At 52.6% G+C, this 16800-nt stretch overlaps 6 protein-coding genes across 6 annotated transcripts; 3 read left to right on the forward strand and 3 right to left on the reverse strand.

The window, feature by feature from the left end:
• Positions 1-2113: 2113 nt before the first annotated feature.
• Positions 2114-3055, forward strand: RHO25_010654 (uncharacterized protein; the record flags this gene model as incomplete). The annotated part of the gene is made up of 2 exons (XM_023602443.2): positions 2114-2468; positions 2517-3055. The coding sequence occupies 2 exons, from the start codon at positions 2114-2116 to the stop codon at positions 3053-3055; spliced, it is 894 nt and encodes a 297-aa protein (XP_023451515.1).
• Positions 3056-4602: 1547 nt separating this feature from the next.
• Positions 4603-5673, reverse strand: RHO25_010655 (uncharacterized protein; the record flags this gene model as incomplete). The annotated part of the gene is made up of 4 exons (XM_023602442.1): positions 4603-4937; positions 5024-5190; positions 5286-5520; positions 5652-5673. The coding sequence occupies 4 exons, from the start codon at positions 5671-5673 to the stop codon at positions 4603-4605; spliced, it is 759 nt and encodes a 252-aa protein (XP_023451514.1).
• Positions 5674-7614: 1941 nt separating this feature from the next.
• On the reverse strand, positions 7615-9287 carry RHO25_010656 (uncharacterized protein; the record flags this gene model as incomplete). Its single annotated transcript, XM_023602441.1, has 7 exons — positions 7615-7815; positions 7883-7934; positions 7995-8285; positions 8343-8675; positions 8746-8911; positions 8967-9102; positions 9150-9287. 7 exons carry the CDS (start codon positions 9285-9287, stop codon positions 7615-7617), a joined length of 1317 nt encoding a protein of 438 aa, XP_023451517.1.
• A 1136-nt stretch (positions 9288-10423) lies between these two features.
• On the forward strand, positions 10424-12750 carry RHO25_010657 (uncharacterized protein; the record flags this gene model as incomplete). Its single annotated transcript, XM_023602440.2, has 2 exons — positions 10424-11251; positions 11302-12750. The coding sequence occupies 2 exons, from the start codon at positions 10424-10426 to the stop codon at positions 12748-12750; spliced, it is 2277 nt and encodes a 758-aa protein (XP_023451516.2).
• An 881-nt stretch (positions 12751-13631) lies between these two features.
• On the forward strand, positions 13632-15233 carry RHO25_010658 (uncharacterized protein; the record flags this gene model as incomplete). Its single annotated transcript, XM_023602439.2, has 1 exon — positions 13632-15233. The coding sequence occupies one exon, from the start codon at positions 13632-13634 to the stop codon at positions 15231-15233; it is 1602 nt and encodes a 533-aa protein (XP_023450937.2).
• An 86-nt stretch (positions 15234-15319) lies between these two features.
• Positions 15320-16662, reverse strand: RHO25_010659 (uncharacterized protein; the record flags this gene model as incomplete). The annotated part of the gene is made up of 2 exons (XM_023602438.2): positions 15320-16359; positions 16410-16662. The coding sequence occupies 2 exons, from the start codon at positions 16660-16662 to the stop codon at positions 15320-15322; spliced, it is 1293 nt and encodes a 430-aa protein (XP_023450938.1).
• Between the last annotated feature and the right edge of the window lie 138 nt (positions 16663-16800).

Here is a 16800-nt window from a genome sequence, read left to right on the forward strand (position 1 = left end):
CCGTGGATAGCAGAGGTGACACGAATGCAATTGCATGGATGAGGCTCTGGCTGAGCCGGTGGAGAGATGCTCTCCTGAGAGGCTGAGGAGCAGTCAAAATGTTGATGCACAATGGGCACGTCAACGGTCATTTGTAGAACCAGGGGAAGGACTCCAGGAATTGGGAGTCGAGAACACAGTCGAGAATCTGCAGAGAAAGATTCCTGGTCAGTTATTGTGGAGCGAGTCCCCATGCCGTTGGCATGAGTTTTTGCAGCGCGATTGCATGGAGTAAGTACGGGAAAATCTTCGCAGTTGTGCGCGCGTCGAATGACAGGCAATGACTGAGGGCAGCGGAAGGCGGTCCATCGCGGTTGCCGTGCTGGTGAAGCTGGAGGGCAGAGACACGGAGAAACACGGGCGAAATCCACAGCACGGACACGGCGAGACGCGCAAGAGCGATCGGTACTTTGGTACTTGCAGCTCCTTCTGCAGGAACGGCGCTCTCATCAACCACAGAACGGGGCAGAATGGCAGCAGCAGCGAAGAGACTGTTGATCCTGCTGCAGCATGTGCAGCTGCTGTGTGCGCCCTCGGTGAAATGGCGTTCTGATGTTTCAGCAACAGTGACGGGCGTCTGGCGGTCGTTTTGCCCGATTGCGGACGGCGACTCTGAAACCGCCGTCGCCGGTCACGGGACGTGGGAGGCTGACACGAAGCGTTGAGGCTGTTACGTGGAAGCGCTGGGCGACGAGGCGAGGCTCTGTCGCTCTCTGCAGAAAGTGGAAGATGGGATCAGCTTCCGCGCCTGGGGAAGCGAGTATATCGACGGGCGATGGTGGTGGTGGTGCTGCGTGCCGATGTCGAGTGTGAGAGTGTATCCGGCAGGTTGAGACAATTTTAGCACGGATGGGCGAGAGTGAGTTCATCGTCGGCCGGGATGGGTCCAGGACACGCGTAATCATCTGTGACAGTGTGCTGTATTGTGGACAAGCAGCGCATCGCACCCCAGTAGACAGGCGTTGAGGCTCGCAGCGAGGCCCATCCCCGACGTGTGCGCGCGTGGGCCAATGAGAGCCACAGCGATCCACGGTCGATACGATAGGGGCCAGCAGTGCCAAGCGCGTGGTGCCTGCAGTAGCCTCGCAGAACCGTGGCCGGCTGGCTCTGCTTCTGCTCTGCCTCTGCGCTGTGGTGTCGGTCGTTTCTGTGCCTGTGCCTGCTCTCCTCCATCTCGACCACACGCGCACACACGTCCACCCTCTCACACACACACACACCACTAGCGCCTGCCCCGTCGAGCGACCAGCGTGCCCGGCGTCGACTCTTTCGCTCACACTCGTTCTACCACACCACGCTCTTTCATACCATCACATTCACACCACCACACCACACTCCCCCATTGCCCACGACCGTCTCCGACTCCGTGCGCTGTCCCGTCGTTCCCCCATTTGCGTGCGTTGAGTCGGCGTTGCCAGCACCAAACGACCTCCTCGCACGCCCGACCGCCGCGCAGCCACTCGACCACCACCGCGCCGCCGAGCACTGCAACGGCCGACGAGTACCGCAACGACGAGGGAAAAGGGACTGCTGGACGCCTGCTGCTCTGCATCGCTCGCTCACTTACACGACGTGCAACGCGAAATCCCGCCGCATTCCACTCGTCCGGGTCACGCCCCCATCCGGCACCACCGCATCCATTGGCCTCACTTGCTCCAGCAAGCGACACCGCGCATCGCCCTCGAAACGCCCTGTCGACCGCCGACACACCTGCTCCCATCCTCGCCCGCGTGGCATGATCACGGCCTGAGGGAGTACCGCGCTCCGACCGACACGACTCTGACGACGACGGCCACGAAAGACGACTGAAAGGGCGAAAGGCGTCATCTTCCATCGCCTTTCTTTCCCACCCCCATCCTATAGCGAGTCACGCTTGCGCTGCTGGCAGCCGCAAACAAAGGTGCGATTCACCACTGCCACCCACCGCCCCTCGAAATACCCTTGTACCTCCGCCATACCCACACCTCTGCCCTCATTCACACGAGCCGCACCATCGTGACAACCTCCAGTACTGACTTTCAACAGAGCAGGTTTTCAGACCTCGCTTCCGTAATAATTACCGACTACCGCCACCATGCCTTCCCTCTCGCGCACCGCACGAGCCACTCGAACATGGACTCTCCTTTCACTACTCACACTATCCGCCATGGCACAAATAGCACAGCCTGCTCCCGAAGCAAAGTTGGAAAAGCGCGCGAGCGCAGTGTATCAAGGATGTTACAGCTCAGCAGCCAACATGGAGAGTGTTGGCACATACACATACCAGTCCTCTGGATATTGTAGTGAACAATGTTCCAACCAGAATTCGGGCGCCATGGCCACCACAAACGGCAACGACTGCTGGTGTGGTAGCGAAATCCCAGCAGACAGCGATAAAGTGGAGGACTCGAAGTGTGATACGCCATGTACTGGCTACGGCCAAGACAGCTGTACGTATGACCAGGGACGTGTGACAGGCAAAGACTAACATTTCGCAGGCGGTGGTGATGGTTTCTTTTCTGTTTATCTCACCGATGGCACCACTGTACCCAAAGAAGGCGGAGGCTCAAGCAGCTCAAGTAAAGGAGGCTCGAGCACCGAAGCAACTCCATCCCTCGTCACGAACATCTCACCTGGCAAGACTGTCGTCGTCACTGTCGCACCATCATCCTCAGACGGTGCCAGCTCGAGCAGCTCGTCAAGCGGCGGCGGCGGTGGAGGCTCCAATACTGCTGGTATCGCAGCCGGTGTCGTAGTGGGTGTCGTTGGACTGGCAGCCGCCGTGGGTGGTCTGCTCTACTGGATCCGACAAAAGAAGCGAAAGGAGGCAGAAGAAGAGTACAGGCAGCGCACTGCAGTTAGCGATTTCATGCGTGGCGCCAACGAACGCAAACCACCCAGCACTGGCTACAGCCACATGAGTGACACGAGGTTGGACCCCGAGGCAGGCGCACGCAAGAACAGCTGCGGCAGTCTGGCAGACAACCAAGATTACTCAAGGAGGATATTGCGAGTGGCCAACCCGGATTCGAGCTAGTCGCCATCCGAGACGTCACCTTCGACAATACCCAACACTACTACCAACAACACCGCATCCGCCACCGAACAGGACACCCCTCGCCGCTCATCACCACAGCGCAAAAGGCTGTCGAAGAAGAAGCAAAAGCGAGCGAGTGTCCTCAGCGTCGGCGGCAGTGGCAAAAGACCTTGTCATGTACCTTTTTGATGACTCTATAAGACTCTCTCTTGACCTCCTTACCTCTTTACCTCTCTCTGACTGTGTGTGTGTGACTGAACTCTCGATCAACGGACGGGATTAAGAATAGCTTGGGACAAATGGGAAACGGAAGGGAATGGGGAGCCAATACTCAATAACTACTGTGGTTTTATTTTCAACGACTTTTCTTGAAATGGAATGGAGGCGACTCACTCTCAATCATCATAGAACTTTTTTCGATGCAAAAACAGCGAGCAAAATTACTCTTTTTTGATTAACCTTTTCTGTCGCCCTCTTGTTTATTTGCCATGGCTTGGGATCTTGCTGCTTTTTGTCCTTTTTGCGCGAGCGAAGTGTTGACAGGTGGTTGGCATTGGGGTGGTCTTTGGCTGTGTCGTATGTCATGTGTATGGATCGATGGACTGCAACACTTCTATCGGCATGGGCAGCAAAGTCCTACTGAATTGTATGAGAGCATCAGTTGCATGGCAGTGAGTGACAAACGGAGAATGAATAAGGAAGCAAAGTGTATGAGGGAAACAAGACTACCCTTTTTTTTTTCTTCTGGTTTCGTTTCTACTTCAACAGGCACATTCGGAGTTTGTCAACGAATATGCGGTCACTTGGGTTCAACTCTAGCCTTCGTCTTTCTTGATTTTCTTTCCCTTTTTGCTTCCGTCGCTCACATCATTGACTTCCACGAGCTCTCGCGTTGAGTTGAGTTGAGTTCATTCATTCATTCGAGCGAGCGAGCAAGGAGTGAGTCGGGAAATTCTACTTAGTTATTTTATTTCTGTAGGTTTTTTTTTTTCTGGTTTTGTTTGGTGGACAGAAGATACAAAACACAAAAAATGAGTAGGGACGACTAGGTCTTTACTGCTGCTTCCCAGATGACTATTTGTCTTCGATTTTTCTTTCCGTGATTTAGCCTTCACTTCCAGTCTCTTAAGAGGAAGGATCTGATTCTCTTCTACTGGCCTTGGTTTTCGATCTTAAAGTGAGGGATGGATTGGAATGGAATGCAATGGGGTATGTAAAAGAGGTAGCTCGTCGTTGCTATTTGTTGTATTGCTTTTTGCCAATTGCTGAAACACGGAGGGCAACACAGTACTCATCAGGTTGTGAATGGATAAATCGAAGACCTAATTCGATCGCATAAGTGGATATGGACGGAGGAGCAGAGAAGACCAATGTCGACTGTGTCGCCTCGTGGTAACTCAGCGGACATTGAAGTCTGGAAAGCAGTAGGTAGAACTGTTCGACATTACTATATACAATGCATCTCATTCATTCTTTACAATCTCATCATCTCACACTGATCATCCTTCTCTTTTGGTCTCTGACCACACAGCCCTTCATATCTTCCTCTAAACTCCCTTCTCTGCCTTTGGCTTCTTAGCCTTGATGCGATTGCTCAAATCCACAACAGGCAAAGCCGGGAGTGGCAACTCCATAGTCTCGATCATAATCGACAACAACAGATACCAACCCAACATAGCCGCAGCCCAGAAAGCAGCACCCGTTGCAACGAGGAACTGGCTCGACTGTGCCATGGCTCCGATTCCAGCGTAGAAGAACGAGGCAGTCGCGAAGCCGAAACCGCAGGTGGCAGCGACGAAGATGAGGAAGAATATCAAGTTGGTTCGGAGGGAGCAGAGGAGGAAGATGAAGGATAGGATGCCGAGGGAGAGCGGGTAGAAGCCTGTTATCAATGAGTCAGGATGTACATGTCTCGAGCAAGTCTACGATTGTGGAGGGGCTGCAAGGAGGATTCGATGAAGGACTCACCGTAACTATTGGCAAATGCGGCAGTTTGCTGCTGGTTCATCTCTCCAATATACGGGTTGCCTGAGGTGTAGGCGGAGACGGCATTGAAGTATGGGATGAAGGTCGTTCCGAATGTCAAGAAATGGGCACCGTAGCCCATAAAGACGAGGAAGGGGAAAGTATTGCCCCTGGCCAAGGTGTCAGTCATGTCGTTCTTCGAACTCCTGCGTCGCTCCGAAGCCTTCGTTACAGGCACCCGAGTGCTTGGAGAATTGCAACTTACAAGATGAATTCTCCCAATCCAGCCAGAATCAACAAGAAACCGCCAAACCACAGGGTTGCTCCCACGCTAGACTGTGCTGCTCCACCTGCTCCTCGCCAGCCCAACAAAGCTGCCGACAGAGGTGTTAGGCCAACGGAGAAACCCATAATGGCGAGAGGAGTAGGATTGGCAAAGCCCTTGAGAGGCGAGGCCTTCACATTGCGTGGAGACAGGAAAAGACGTTCGAATTGTTCGTCTGTGATAGATTTGCTTGTGAGGCTGATGAAGGAAATTGTCAGTGATGTTTTCCAATGTCTCTTTATTGAACGACGCGTCGTCTCCCACGCGGTTTTGAAAAAGCGCGTCAAGGACTGATTGTTGACTTACACTCGACGCAGACTAGCAACATCGCTTCCTCCGTTGCCGTTGGTGTCCTCGTGATGTTTGGCGTAGTCCACGTCAAGGTCAGGGGGCAGCAGGGCCTCTCTCGAGATCTTTCGCGTCCGACATGGTGGCTGGCTTTGATGATGTCCTTCAAGCTACTGAATAATGACTGACGTTGCCCAATGTCTACTTCTCCCTCTCGACGACGGAAAGGTTCCCAATCCAACCAGTGCAACGGTAGGAAGAAGAGCCTCAAGGTACAAGATGAGTCCTGGGAATCTAGGGAAATTGGGCTTCCACGAGAGAAGTCATCTTTCGTGCCGTTGGCGCTACCGAGGACATAGCTAGAGCACTAGCTTGCGGTTAGTGATGTAGGTGGTTGCCGTTATAGATGAGCAGCCATCGAGAGTCTGGCCCAGCTGCCTTGGCATTTGTCTCGAGCCCCGTTGGCCCGGTGCTATTGGTCCTGCAGCAACAAAGTGACCATGTCACAGATGTGAGCAGCTCCGGCTCTTGTGATCCCTCTGATCGAGGTACTTAAGACATATGCCAGATCCACGAATCGCGCAGGCGCTTTTCTTCACAATCTCAAAGCTTGTCTCTTGTACGTACTGTACTTGTCAAAGATACCATGGAGCTTGACAACAACCACACTGGTCTTTCTCTATTGTCAGCCTTGTGGCCTGGCTATTTGTATTCTTTCCGAACATCACGAGCTCCCGATCACGATTGACGAGCTAATTGGAGTCCGGCAATAGTGGCTCTTCATGCTTTTTGTATGGCGTAGCGCGAACCATTCGGCCATCGCAACGCGGGCGAGCTACGACACTTTCGTCATTATTAAGCTTTCAAGAAGGAATGAGATCGTGGAGAAACACGCGACAAATGTGGAGGGGGCGCCGCGAAGACGACGTCTCGTCACGATCTGCCGTTCAGCTGGATCCTTTTTCCGTATTTGTGGTATTCTTCTTTTGATGATGATGAGCTGCACATGGTGCAGGCTGTGCAGCGTTGTTGGTCCAGCGACGCGTGCGAGCGTGTGAGGTGGCGTGCGGCAGTATACACCAACTGATCCAGTGCGCTTCCTATATCAAGAGTCCTGTGCTTTTGCTCAATGCGCCAGGACACGTCCATCCGAAGCTGCTCGATTGCATATGGCTTATGTCTGTACTCCTGCCGCGGACGGATGTCAGATGCTGCCATTATCCTCAGAGGCTCAGAGGTGGAATTGCAACCGCGGCATTTTCTGATGCGTGATACGCCGCAAATGACGCATACCAGGTCGTTGTGTGAGGCATGAGAAACAGACGGGAGATGCGACCTTTGATGAGTGTTGGCAGTGAAGTGAAATGCAGAAAGCGTGAAAGGAAGGGAAGTGCAAGGCACAAGTTCTTGGCGTGCCTCGTCTCCACTATACCTTCCTGCTCGACGATATATCGAGATGGCAGGAGCTAATTGGTTCAATGCGCTCTGCGATTCCTTCCGCGGGATCATGGCAATCGACATGCGCATAAGCAGCAGACGTCGACCCTTTCACGATCGAAGGAGTCTAAGTCCGGAGCAACACTATTGGAAAGGAACTCCTCGTCCTTCGTATTCTACAGTAGAACCAGTCCTCGTTATACATTACACGTGTATTGCTTCTCGAGGTCATAATCGATCAATTTCATGTCCCAACAGTAATGATGTGCGCCCAAAGACCACGCTCCACCCGGCCCTCAAGCAAAATAGAACTCCTCCTTTCCCTTGCCCATCCGCAGTCATCGATCAACGACGATAATCATGCCCAGTCTTTAGTCGTAGTCGGTTCATGCTTCCCTCCAATGACAGTAATTTGTTCTATTTGATCGTCGTCGCGTTCCCCATAGGGTGATTGGGTTGAATCGTTTCTGTACCTACGTTACAAGAAGAGATCGAAGTCAGCCGGTGTCTGCGATCGAGATTACTTAACGATTGTGTTGGAGGCCTACTTTTTCGGTATTTCTGGCAGTTCCTCCTCGCTTTCGCCAACAGTAGGGAGTCTTGTTCGCGATACACTATTGAACTTCCAATGCCTGTCGCGCACGTGGCGATCAATGGATGCCATCCAGTCCGACATAGGTTTGTCTCTGCTGTTCTTGTTGCTACTGCCAGTAACGCTTGTCACGGTCTTCGTCCAGAATCGTCGCTACAAAGCGTGCCACGTCAGCGAAGCTTATCATGTGACTGCCTTCTGCTTTGGGAGATGACCTTACCAGGTATACGTATATCGCGGGCAAGCATGCGCAGATGAAGGCTGCGTGTACCCTACGGAAAAGGAATCTGTTAGCTACTCGGAAAATGCTTCAAGATTCGGCCTGTACTTACTCCATTCTTGACCAGTACGAAGTCGGCACGCTGTCCCATGTTAAATTCTTCGATTGAGCGTATTTGAGAATTCCGTGCAGCCGCAAGATGCTGACGATCGACGCGAAGCCTCCGAGACCGAACATGAAGAACAGCATGAATTTCTTCCGTTTGTTGAGTTGTAAGGCCCACAACTGTCGCATTGGGAGGAAGAGGATGATGAAATCAAGTGCCATGTTTATCGCAGCGACAGACCAGGCTCCCGCATTGATGTCTACGCAGTGTCCTTTGTGTTCGAGATCCCATCTGTGCCTGTATCTCAGTCAGCATGAATGTCAATTCCGGACAAAATCTATCACGCCAACTCACCAGTAATGCGAAGTCGGCTGACAAGCAGTAGCAAAGAGTAGAACTACCGCGAGGACGAAGCAAAAGTTAATAACCAGCCAGAAGTAGACCCAGCGTTGGAATCCTTGACTCGGGAAGACGCGGAGGTAGGTCAGGAGCAGAGAGATCTTGATGAACCCCAAGGTTGATGTGTAGATGATCGAGCCAACATAGTTGAGCTTCAGTATCCAGGTGATGTTCGGGAATGGGATTTCCCAGACGTCTTTGCCCAGCCCAGCTTTCGTGATGAGGAGTGCAATCGTAATGGCAGGTATTTGCATCAACATTGAGAAGGAGATGGCCATGTCGTCCCACCTAGTACAAGCGTCGAGTGTCAGCGACCGAACAGTTCGGTAGGCAAGACTCGGTGTGAAAGGTTGTGTACCAGAGTTGTGTCAGATTTCGTTTGTTGAATGCCAACTGCATCTTTGGTATCATGCGCAAAACATATGCGCCAGTCATCAGAGAGAAACCAATGATGGCATAGTGTACGGTATACTGTCGGCTTCGAATGGGCTCGTTGCATATCCTCGTGCTGATCTTTTTCGTGGCTATCGCTTCCATCAGATATCGATCGTAGGTGACAATGTTTGCGCAGGTTCTCACTGAGAGCTTGTTTGATACTGCAATGCCCGAGCACGCAAACCTGGGCGTCATAGTTGAGTTTGGCGCTGTTGCAGGCGCACTTCAGATCTTGGAGTGCACAGTCGGACTGTTGGATATTCTGGAGCAGACAATTCGACTAAGGCCCATCAGTATGCGCTGCAACGGTATAGATCCGGCACCTACTCCGCAGGGTGGCATCGTAGCGAGTAGTCCCATGGCCTGATTGAATGTAATGTTCGGCTGCAGGTCAACCCCCATCGCCACTGCTGCCACCGCGGCGACAAAATACAGCGGTAGCATCGCGAACGCATTTGGTGCCATCGATGTAGGCGATGGGTGAGTCAGTAATCAAGAGTAGAAGAAAGACTGGGAAAGGCACCACAGGTGAGCTTGATGCAAAGCTTCGTTCTTGATGAAATCCCCCGATGGGGGAGCCACACAGCATTGCGCGCACTGCACTCCTCTTGGGTTCAAGGCAATGGGGAACGAGCCAACCGACCACCTACATCACGAAGCCCTAGCCTTTACCAGGGAGCATCACGAAGTATGTTCTCAACAGCCTTGCTCAAATGTACATGTACCTACCGCTCGTGGCCGCCACGCAAACCACGAGCGCGTAAAGTCTTACCAGACGAGACTTTGGGCCCGTTCCAGGCGCGGTGAGAGTCTTGTGGCAACTTGAGGTGCCAAATCAACGCAGAATTGCCTGCGATATGTGGTCTAGAGAGCGCAGATGTACAGGGATGTGGCCAGCATGAGAGATGGAGTTCATGGGATTGTGAACTCTGAATGCTGCAGAGGCTGGCTTTTCCGATTCCGTGCAGTTCTCTTCTTCGTGACTTTCGGGGTCCCGTCCGTAGGGCTAGTTTGTACGCCTTCTGCCTAGGTCGATAGCACTAGGTGGGTTGTTGATTGTAAAGCAATGCCGTGGAGAACATCGTGCAGTCGAGCGCATCGAAGTCTTCAGTAGCTGTGTTCCTGCATGATGGCTGCTCACTCCGCAGCTCCAGAGCTTAGCATCGACGCTTGCGTGCAATCTCACTCGAAAGGGCGAGCTGACGACCGGCGTGTTGTTTCATCACCGCGAATCGGGCATGCGTGGAGCAGTGCAGGGAGAAGGTTGATGGCGAAGAGGTTGTTCAGGTCAATGTCGGAAGAGCGATTCGCCGATCCGCGGGGCCAAGCTTTGCTGTCGATGCAGGTTGCGGGCGATCTTTTGAGTGGTGTTGCGCTTGGTGGTTCAGGGAGTCAGAGCAGCAGCAGAAGTCACCGCGAACAGTCATTGCGTCTGTATGCTGTCGCGGAGAGCTCCCACACTCCTCCGCTGCTGTCGATCGATCCAACGCCCAACGAGACTTCCCGTCGCCGCCGTATGCTGGACTGCGAGCCACGCATCGAGAAAGTGCAGCTCACACCACCAGCCCTCGCCTAGATCTGCTCCCAGACCACCACCGACCATGGGCAAGGACAAAAAGGCCGACGCCGGCGACTCGCGACCTCTCGAGCTCACTCCTCCTCCAGACTTCTTCGCCACGCGCAATGCTCTCTTCGACAAGCGAAAGGCTGAGCAAGATGCGTGGATCGCGAAACAGCCCCGCGAGCCGATCACCATCACTCTGGACAATGGCACCACCAAGGAGGGCACGAGCTGGGAGACCACGCCCGGTCAGATCGCTCGCGATATCAGCAAGAGTCTGTTCGAGCGCACCGTCATCTCACGCATAGATGGAGAAGAGCTGTGGGATTTGGACAGGCCATTGGAGAAGTCCTGCAAACTGGAACTGCTCGACTTCGATCATCCTGAGGGCAAGAAAGTCTTCTGGCACAGCAGTGCGCACATTCTGGGAGAGGCTTGTGAACGAAGATTCGGTTGCTCGCTGTGCATTGGTCCTCCAGTCGAAGATGGCTTCTACTACGAAATGGCACTTCCAGACCAAGCGGCCGTCACCGCAGCCGACTACAAGCCACTGAAACAGATTGCAGAGAAGGCGATCAAGGAGAAACAGCCCTTTGAGCGTCTTACCTTGAGCAAGGAGGATTTGCTCGAAATGTTCTCATACAACAAGTACAAGCAGCACATCATCAAGGACAAAATCCCAGACGGCACTTCCACCACTGTCTACCGATGCGGACCACTCATCGATTTGTGCAGAGGTCCCCACGTCCAGCATACTGGACGCATCAAGGCATTCGAGGTGATGAAGAACTCGGCCAGTTACTTCTTGGGTGATGCGAAGAACGACAGTCTGCAGCGTATCTATGGTGTCTCGTTCCCAGACAAAAAGGTGAGACTTCCAGAATGCGTTTGGATCAACACTTTTACTGACTGTCGTAGGCGCTTGAAGAGCACAAGCACTTCCTCGAGGAGGCTGCCAAGCGCGACCACCGCAAAATTGGTCAAGAACAGGAGTTGTTCTTCTTCCACCAAATGTCACCTGGCTCAGCTTTCTTCCTCCCACACGGCATGATCATCAAGAATGCCCTTTACTCGTTCATCCGTGACGAGTACTGGAAACGCGGCTACCAGGAGGTGGGTTCACCGAACATGTACAACTCCGCGCTGTGGAAGCAATCTGGTCACTGGCAACACTACCAAGACGACATGTTCACCTTCGAAGTTGAGAAGGATCAATGGGCATTGAAACCAATGAACTGTCCTGGACACTGTCTTCTCTTCGGCCATCGCGAGCGAAGCTACCGAGAACTCCCAATGCGCATTGCTGACTGTGGTGTGCTGCACCGAAACGAAGCATCAGGCGCACTTTCTGGTCTTACACGTGTACGACGCTTCGAGCAAGACGACACGCACATTTTCTGTATGGAGAGCCAAGTCGAGCAAGAAGTGAAAGCCCTCTTTGACTTCATGACTGCTGTGTATGGTTTGTTTGGCTTCAAGTTCAAGATGAAGCTGTCTACCATGCCTGAGAACCATCTTGGTGACGAGGCTACCTGGCAGCGCGCTGAGTCGCAATTGGCGAGTGCACTGGATGAGTTCAAAGCAAACACCGGCACCCAGTGGGAGCTCAACCCTGGCGATGGCGCCTTTTATGGCCCAAAAATCGATGTCACCATCTCCGATGCGCTCCGCCGTGAGTTCCAATGCGCTACCATCCAGCTCGATTTCCAATTGCCCCAGCAGTTCAATCTCGAGTACCGTACGGACGAGGTTGCGACTGCCACTGCGCCGAAGGCGGAGACCAACGGCGAGAAGCCGGCAGAGGCAGCAAAGCCAGAGGAGAAGACACTACCAATCCGTCCGGCCCCAACTGCTGAGACTGGAGACGTATCAGCAGCTGCTGCTACGGCAGCGAAGCCTGAGGCATCATACCGTCGCGAGCTCACTCCTGGCTGCGCCCGTCCAGTCATGATTCATCGCGCCATCTACGGCTCCTTCGAGCGCTTCATTGGTATCCTGACAGAGCACTTCGGCGGCAAGTGGCCGTTCTGGCTCTCACCTCGACAGATTTTGATCGTTCCCGTCATGCCCTCTGCAAATGACTATGTCATTGAGCTGCAAAAGGAGTTCCGTGCTGCAAAGATGCACGTCGATATTGACATCACGGGTAACACGATGCAAAAGAAGATCCGCACAGGACAACTGGCACAATACAATTTCATCTTCGTGGTCGGTGCGCAAGAGAAGGAGTCACGTACGGTCAACATCCGGAATCGTGATGACCCGTCCACACAGAAGATGGGCGAGCTGATCCCTGTTGATAAGGCAATGGAGCTGTTGACCAAGCTGAGGGATGAGAGGCGGCTGAGCTCGGATTTGAAGGCATAGAGTGCTGCCAGAGCAAGTAAAAAGGATCAGTCAGGAGAGTTGTTGGACGCTCGGCAAGGCTATGTAAAGCGGCTATTGCATGTGCTTTGGGTGATTCTGCGGAAGTTGCTCAAGGCTGTGATCTAGAAGATCTTCAAAGCTCTCGTCGTTTCGAGGTACATCCTTTCCGAGACCGATTAGAGCTGAAAACTATGAAACGACTGTTCGTAGAATCACTCCATTATTCGAGCACCTTCCTTGTATCCTGGTCCGGCGGAAGGGTAGGTGGGCAAGATGCCCCACACTCCACAGAGTGTCTGGGGTGCAAGGAGGAAGCTGCACGTCAATTTGCACGCCGCAATATGCGGTTCGCCAACGCGTTGAACATTGCATTGCTTCCTGAAACTTACTCTGAATACCCCGAAGGAGTCAGAAGGCAGATGACCTCTTCTCTTGACAATCAATCGAACTGATTCACCCTCCTGCCGGATGCAAGCGACTGCGATAGCAGCAAGCGACTGCGACAGCAACAAGCACTAGGCACCAAAGAACACCCGGCTTCTCCACGCTGTTGCCTGGAGTCGCGTCAGACAATGGCAGACACCTTCAACCATCAACAAGGTCAACGAGCGCCGTCATTTCTGGAGAATCTGCCGACAGAGCTACTGCAGCACCTAGCCACCTGCCTGGGTGATGTACGCTCACTTGCTTTAGCAAGCAAGACATGTTGGCGAGCTACGCTACATGTAACCTTTGCTGCCTTATCGATTCCACTCTCGACCACCGATGCTCTTCACAGGAATGTCGCAAGGCAAACCAGACTGCTGAAGAAACACGAAGCCTTTCGTCACGTTCGGAAACTCACGCTACTGCCATATGAGAAGCCACTGCCATGGCGGTCCATGGAAAACGAACTTGGGGACGGCCTCTACGACTGGCGAAAGTGGGAATACCGTGCGGACGGGGAAATGGTCACAGAAACACATGACATCGAGTGGGCACCAGTCGCGCGCTTCATCGAAAGGCTCCCAGCCTTGAGCGAGGTCGACTATTGCTGCTCGCCCCAATTAGCACCTTGTTTACTCACTGCCATCGAGTCCAAAGCACACTGCAAGCTGTCGTTGGGGACTTTTGCTTTACGCAGTTTCATGGGTAGACCTCTTCCGACCAACATCAGCCTCAATCCATACGAGGTGCGACTCATCACCTCGCCAAGTCTGCACAGCATCACGCTCAACAGCTTCAAATGCCTTGATCCTTACACCCTCGAAGCTGTGAGATGTAGGATTTCAGGCTGTGCTCCGAATCTTCGCAAAATGGGCATAAATCAAGGAAGATCGCCCGCTGGACTGGACATTTTGGGTGCCATGAACAGACCGGAACCAGAGTGGCACGGCAGTGAACTAGGAGCGAGGAGATCCACCCAAGTACCAGGCACAGGTATCGAAGCCTTGGAGTTGTCCTCCCGAGGCGGTTTGTCCTTTCGCGATCTGAAAGCTTGGACAGAAGTGATCGACTTCGATACTTTGACAGACCTCAGACTGCATGGCTTTGCTGTCACAAGCCTTGTAGCATGTCTGGCAGAAGATGTCAGTTTGAATTCTTTGAAGACCCTAGTCCAACCCCTCCCCCGCAACACAAACGCTACAGACCCCGAGCAAAAAGCTGCGACAATGAACACCCTGGCTACAAAATTGTTCCGCAAAATGCCTGTATTGCATACTCTAAGAATCTCCGGAGCCCTGAGCCGTAATATCTTGGACAGAATCGTCACAAACCATGGGCACAATCTCCGGAAGCTCACGCTTATGCCATATTGTGAGGATTGGGGGCTGAAAGCCTTGGGCGGCAGCAGCATCCAAGATCTGCATTTCTTGAATCTACAAGAACTCTCTATTCCCATTCATCGAACACTTGGCTCCGAGTTGGAGCGACATACTTATCGTACCATTGCCGAGAAATTTCCACGCCTCGAGACTGTCCGGCTCCTCCTCAACTGTAGCCATCACGGCCGGGACTACATCCCAAGGCCCGGACGTGAAGAGCAGGCATTTGACGAGAAGTATTCGTTCACCGATTCCCGGGATGATCAGCCAGCGCCGATCTCGTATGTTTTGCTCAATCATGCTGTCGATGCCGACTTGATTTCGAGTGTCTTTCATTACATCAACCGACATCGACCATCCGGCTCCTTTTCCTTTCGACGACTTGAGCTTCGCGTGTGGAATTTCGATGGGCTTCAATACCCTGACGAATTAGACGATTTGTGCGAGGACGTACTAGGCATGCCTTACGCGTGCTATTGGAAGACACCAGGGGAGAGACAGAGAGGGGTCGTAACTGAACGGATAGATGCATGGCATACGATGGAGAGGGGATGTTTTGACCTTGAAGATGATAATCTAAGGGAAGCTTTCCGATCACTCTGGCCTTTTAAGGATGGACAGAATTGGACGAAGTGTTGGAGAAGTGTCCCGTTACGAGACTTTGATGACTCGTTGTGATTAAGATTAATCTAGTGAAATATCAGATGCTATACGCCCAGAACGTACGCTACAAAGACGTCACCTATCATCCAAATGACCAAAAACTACCAATCCGGCACCAACTCATTAACATACCTCGAACTCCCCCTCTTCACCGCCCTCGCCGCTTCCGCACCCACAACAGGCAACCTCTCTATTCCCTCTCCCCCATCCGCATCTCCATTCCCTTCCGCACCATCATTCCCCTTCTTCTTCCCACCCTTCCTCCTCCTCATCCCCTCCGGCACCAACTTCGGATCCAACAACCCCGCCTGCACCAAAACACTCGCCTGATCCCAATAAACATGCTCCGACTCCAACTTCGTCCCCACCACATGAAAAATCGAAACGATCACAATTTCAATCTTCCGATTCGTGGGCGGAACACCAGGTAAAAGCCACGTAATCGGAGAAGTATGAGCGAAAGATAAGAAAATTTCGTCAACGATGCGAGAGGTACCGATTGTACGAGAGAGGAGTTTTATTGCCGGTGCGGTGGATTTTTTATCGTTGGAGGGGTTTTGATGGAGGGGTATAGGATCGAAAAATTCGGAATAGAATTCAGAAATATCTTGGCTGCCGATTCCGCCGGTTAGGGTTGGGGCGTGGATGACGTGGGCTGTTTCGCGGGTTTGAGAGAGGAGTTTGGAGGTGTTGTTTGTTTGGAGGTAAGAGGTGTGATGGTCGCGGACAGCTTCGATATCGGGTTCGATACGGAAGCCTTTGCGGATTGTTTTGAGGCTTCGTTCGAAGGCTAGTTGAGCTGCGATGGGGTCGTATTCTTCGAGATCAGATTCTGCGAAGCCGGGTTCGCAGCCGGTGTAGGTGTAAGTTTTGAAGGCGATGTTGAGGCGTTCGCCGAGGCCGATGCCGGGGTCGATGCGTTTTTTAACGAAGTTGCGTTTGCCTTGGATGCCGAGGACTTCGTGGTGTTTTTCGACGGAGATTTCTGTGCCTGCTAGGTGGACGAGGACTTGGATGCTGTTTGGGTATTTGGTGTGAACGGAGGGGATTATGTTGGGATAGTATGCCACGATGGCTACCAGCTTGGGATGATTAGGTTTTGTGTGACCTTGAAGAGCGAGATTTGCTGCGGTGCCATATGCTGTGGAGTGTTAATACTAGTCGCGCTCCGAAGATAATACTCTGCCATACCTACAATCGCATACTGCTCACTAACTCCAAAATTATCTCCCACAGTATGCAGCCGCTTGATGAAGTCCTCGCCGCCTTTCAGCAAAGGCACATATGCGCAATGGAATCCTTCATCCATCCAAGCCTGTAGAATTTCTTCATCGAAATCTTCTGTTTCGGCGCATATCGCAAGATGCGCAATCTTGGTCTTGTTGAGAGAATTGAAGAAGGACCGGTCTTGTGAGTTGAACCATGGCGTATTAAAGGCTGCCATGTTGAAAGCTGAAGCTTCTCGCGAAGGAAAGGCGTGCAATGTGAAGAACTTACCAGGTGAAGTGTGAAAGAAAGCCTACCTCATGCAGCAGCAAGGGTGCTACCAAGTCCCACAGAAACCGGATTGTCGTCGGAATCT

The sequence above is a fragment of the Cercospora beticola genome, chromosome 7, assembly GCF_033473495.1.
Source record: "Cercospora beticola chromosome 7, complete sequence".
Lineage (NCBI taxonomy): Eukaryota > Fungi > Ascomycota > Dothideomycetes > Mycosphaerellales > Mycosphaerellaceae > Cercospora > Cercospora beticola.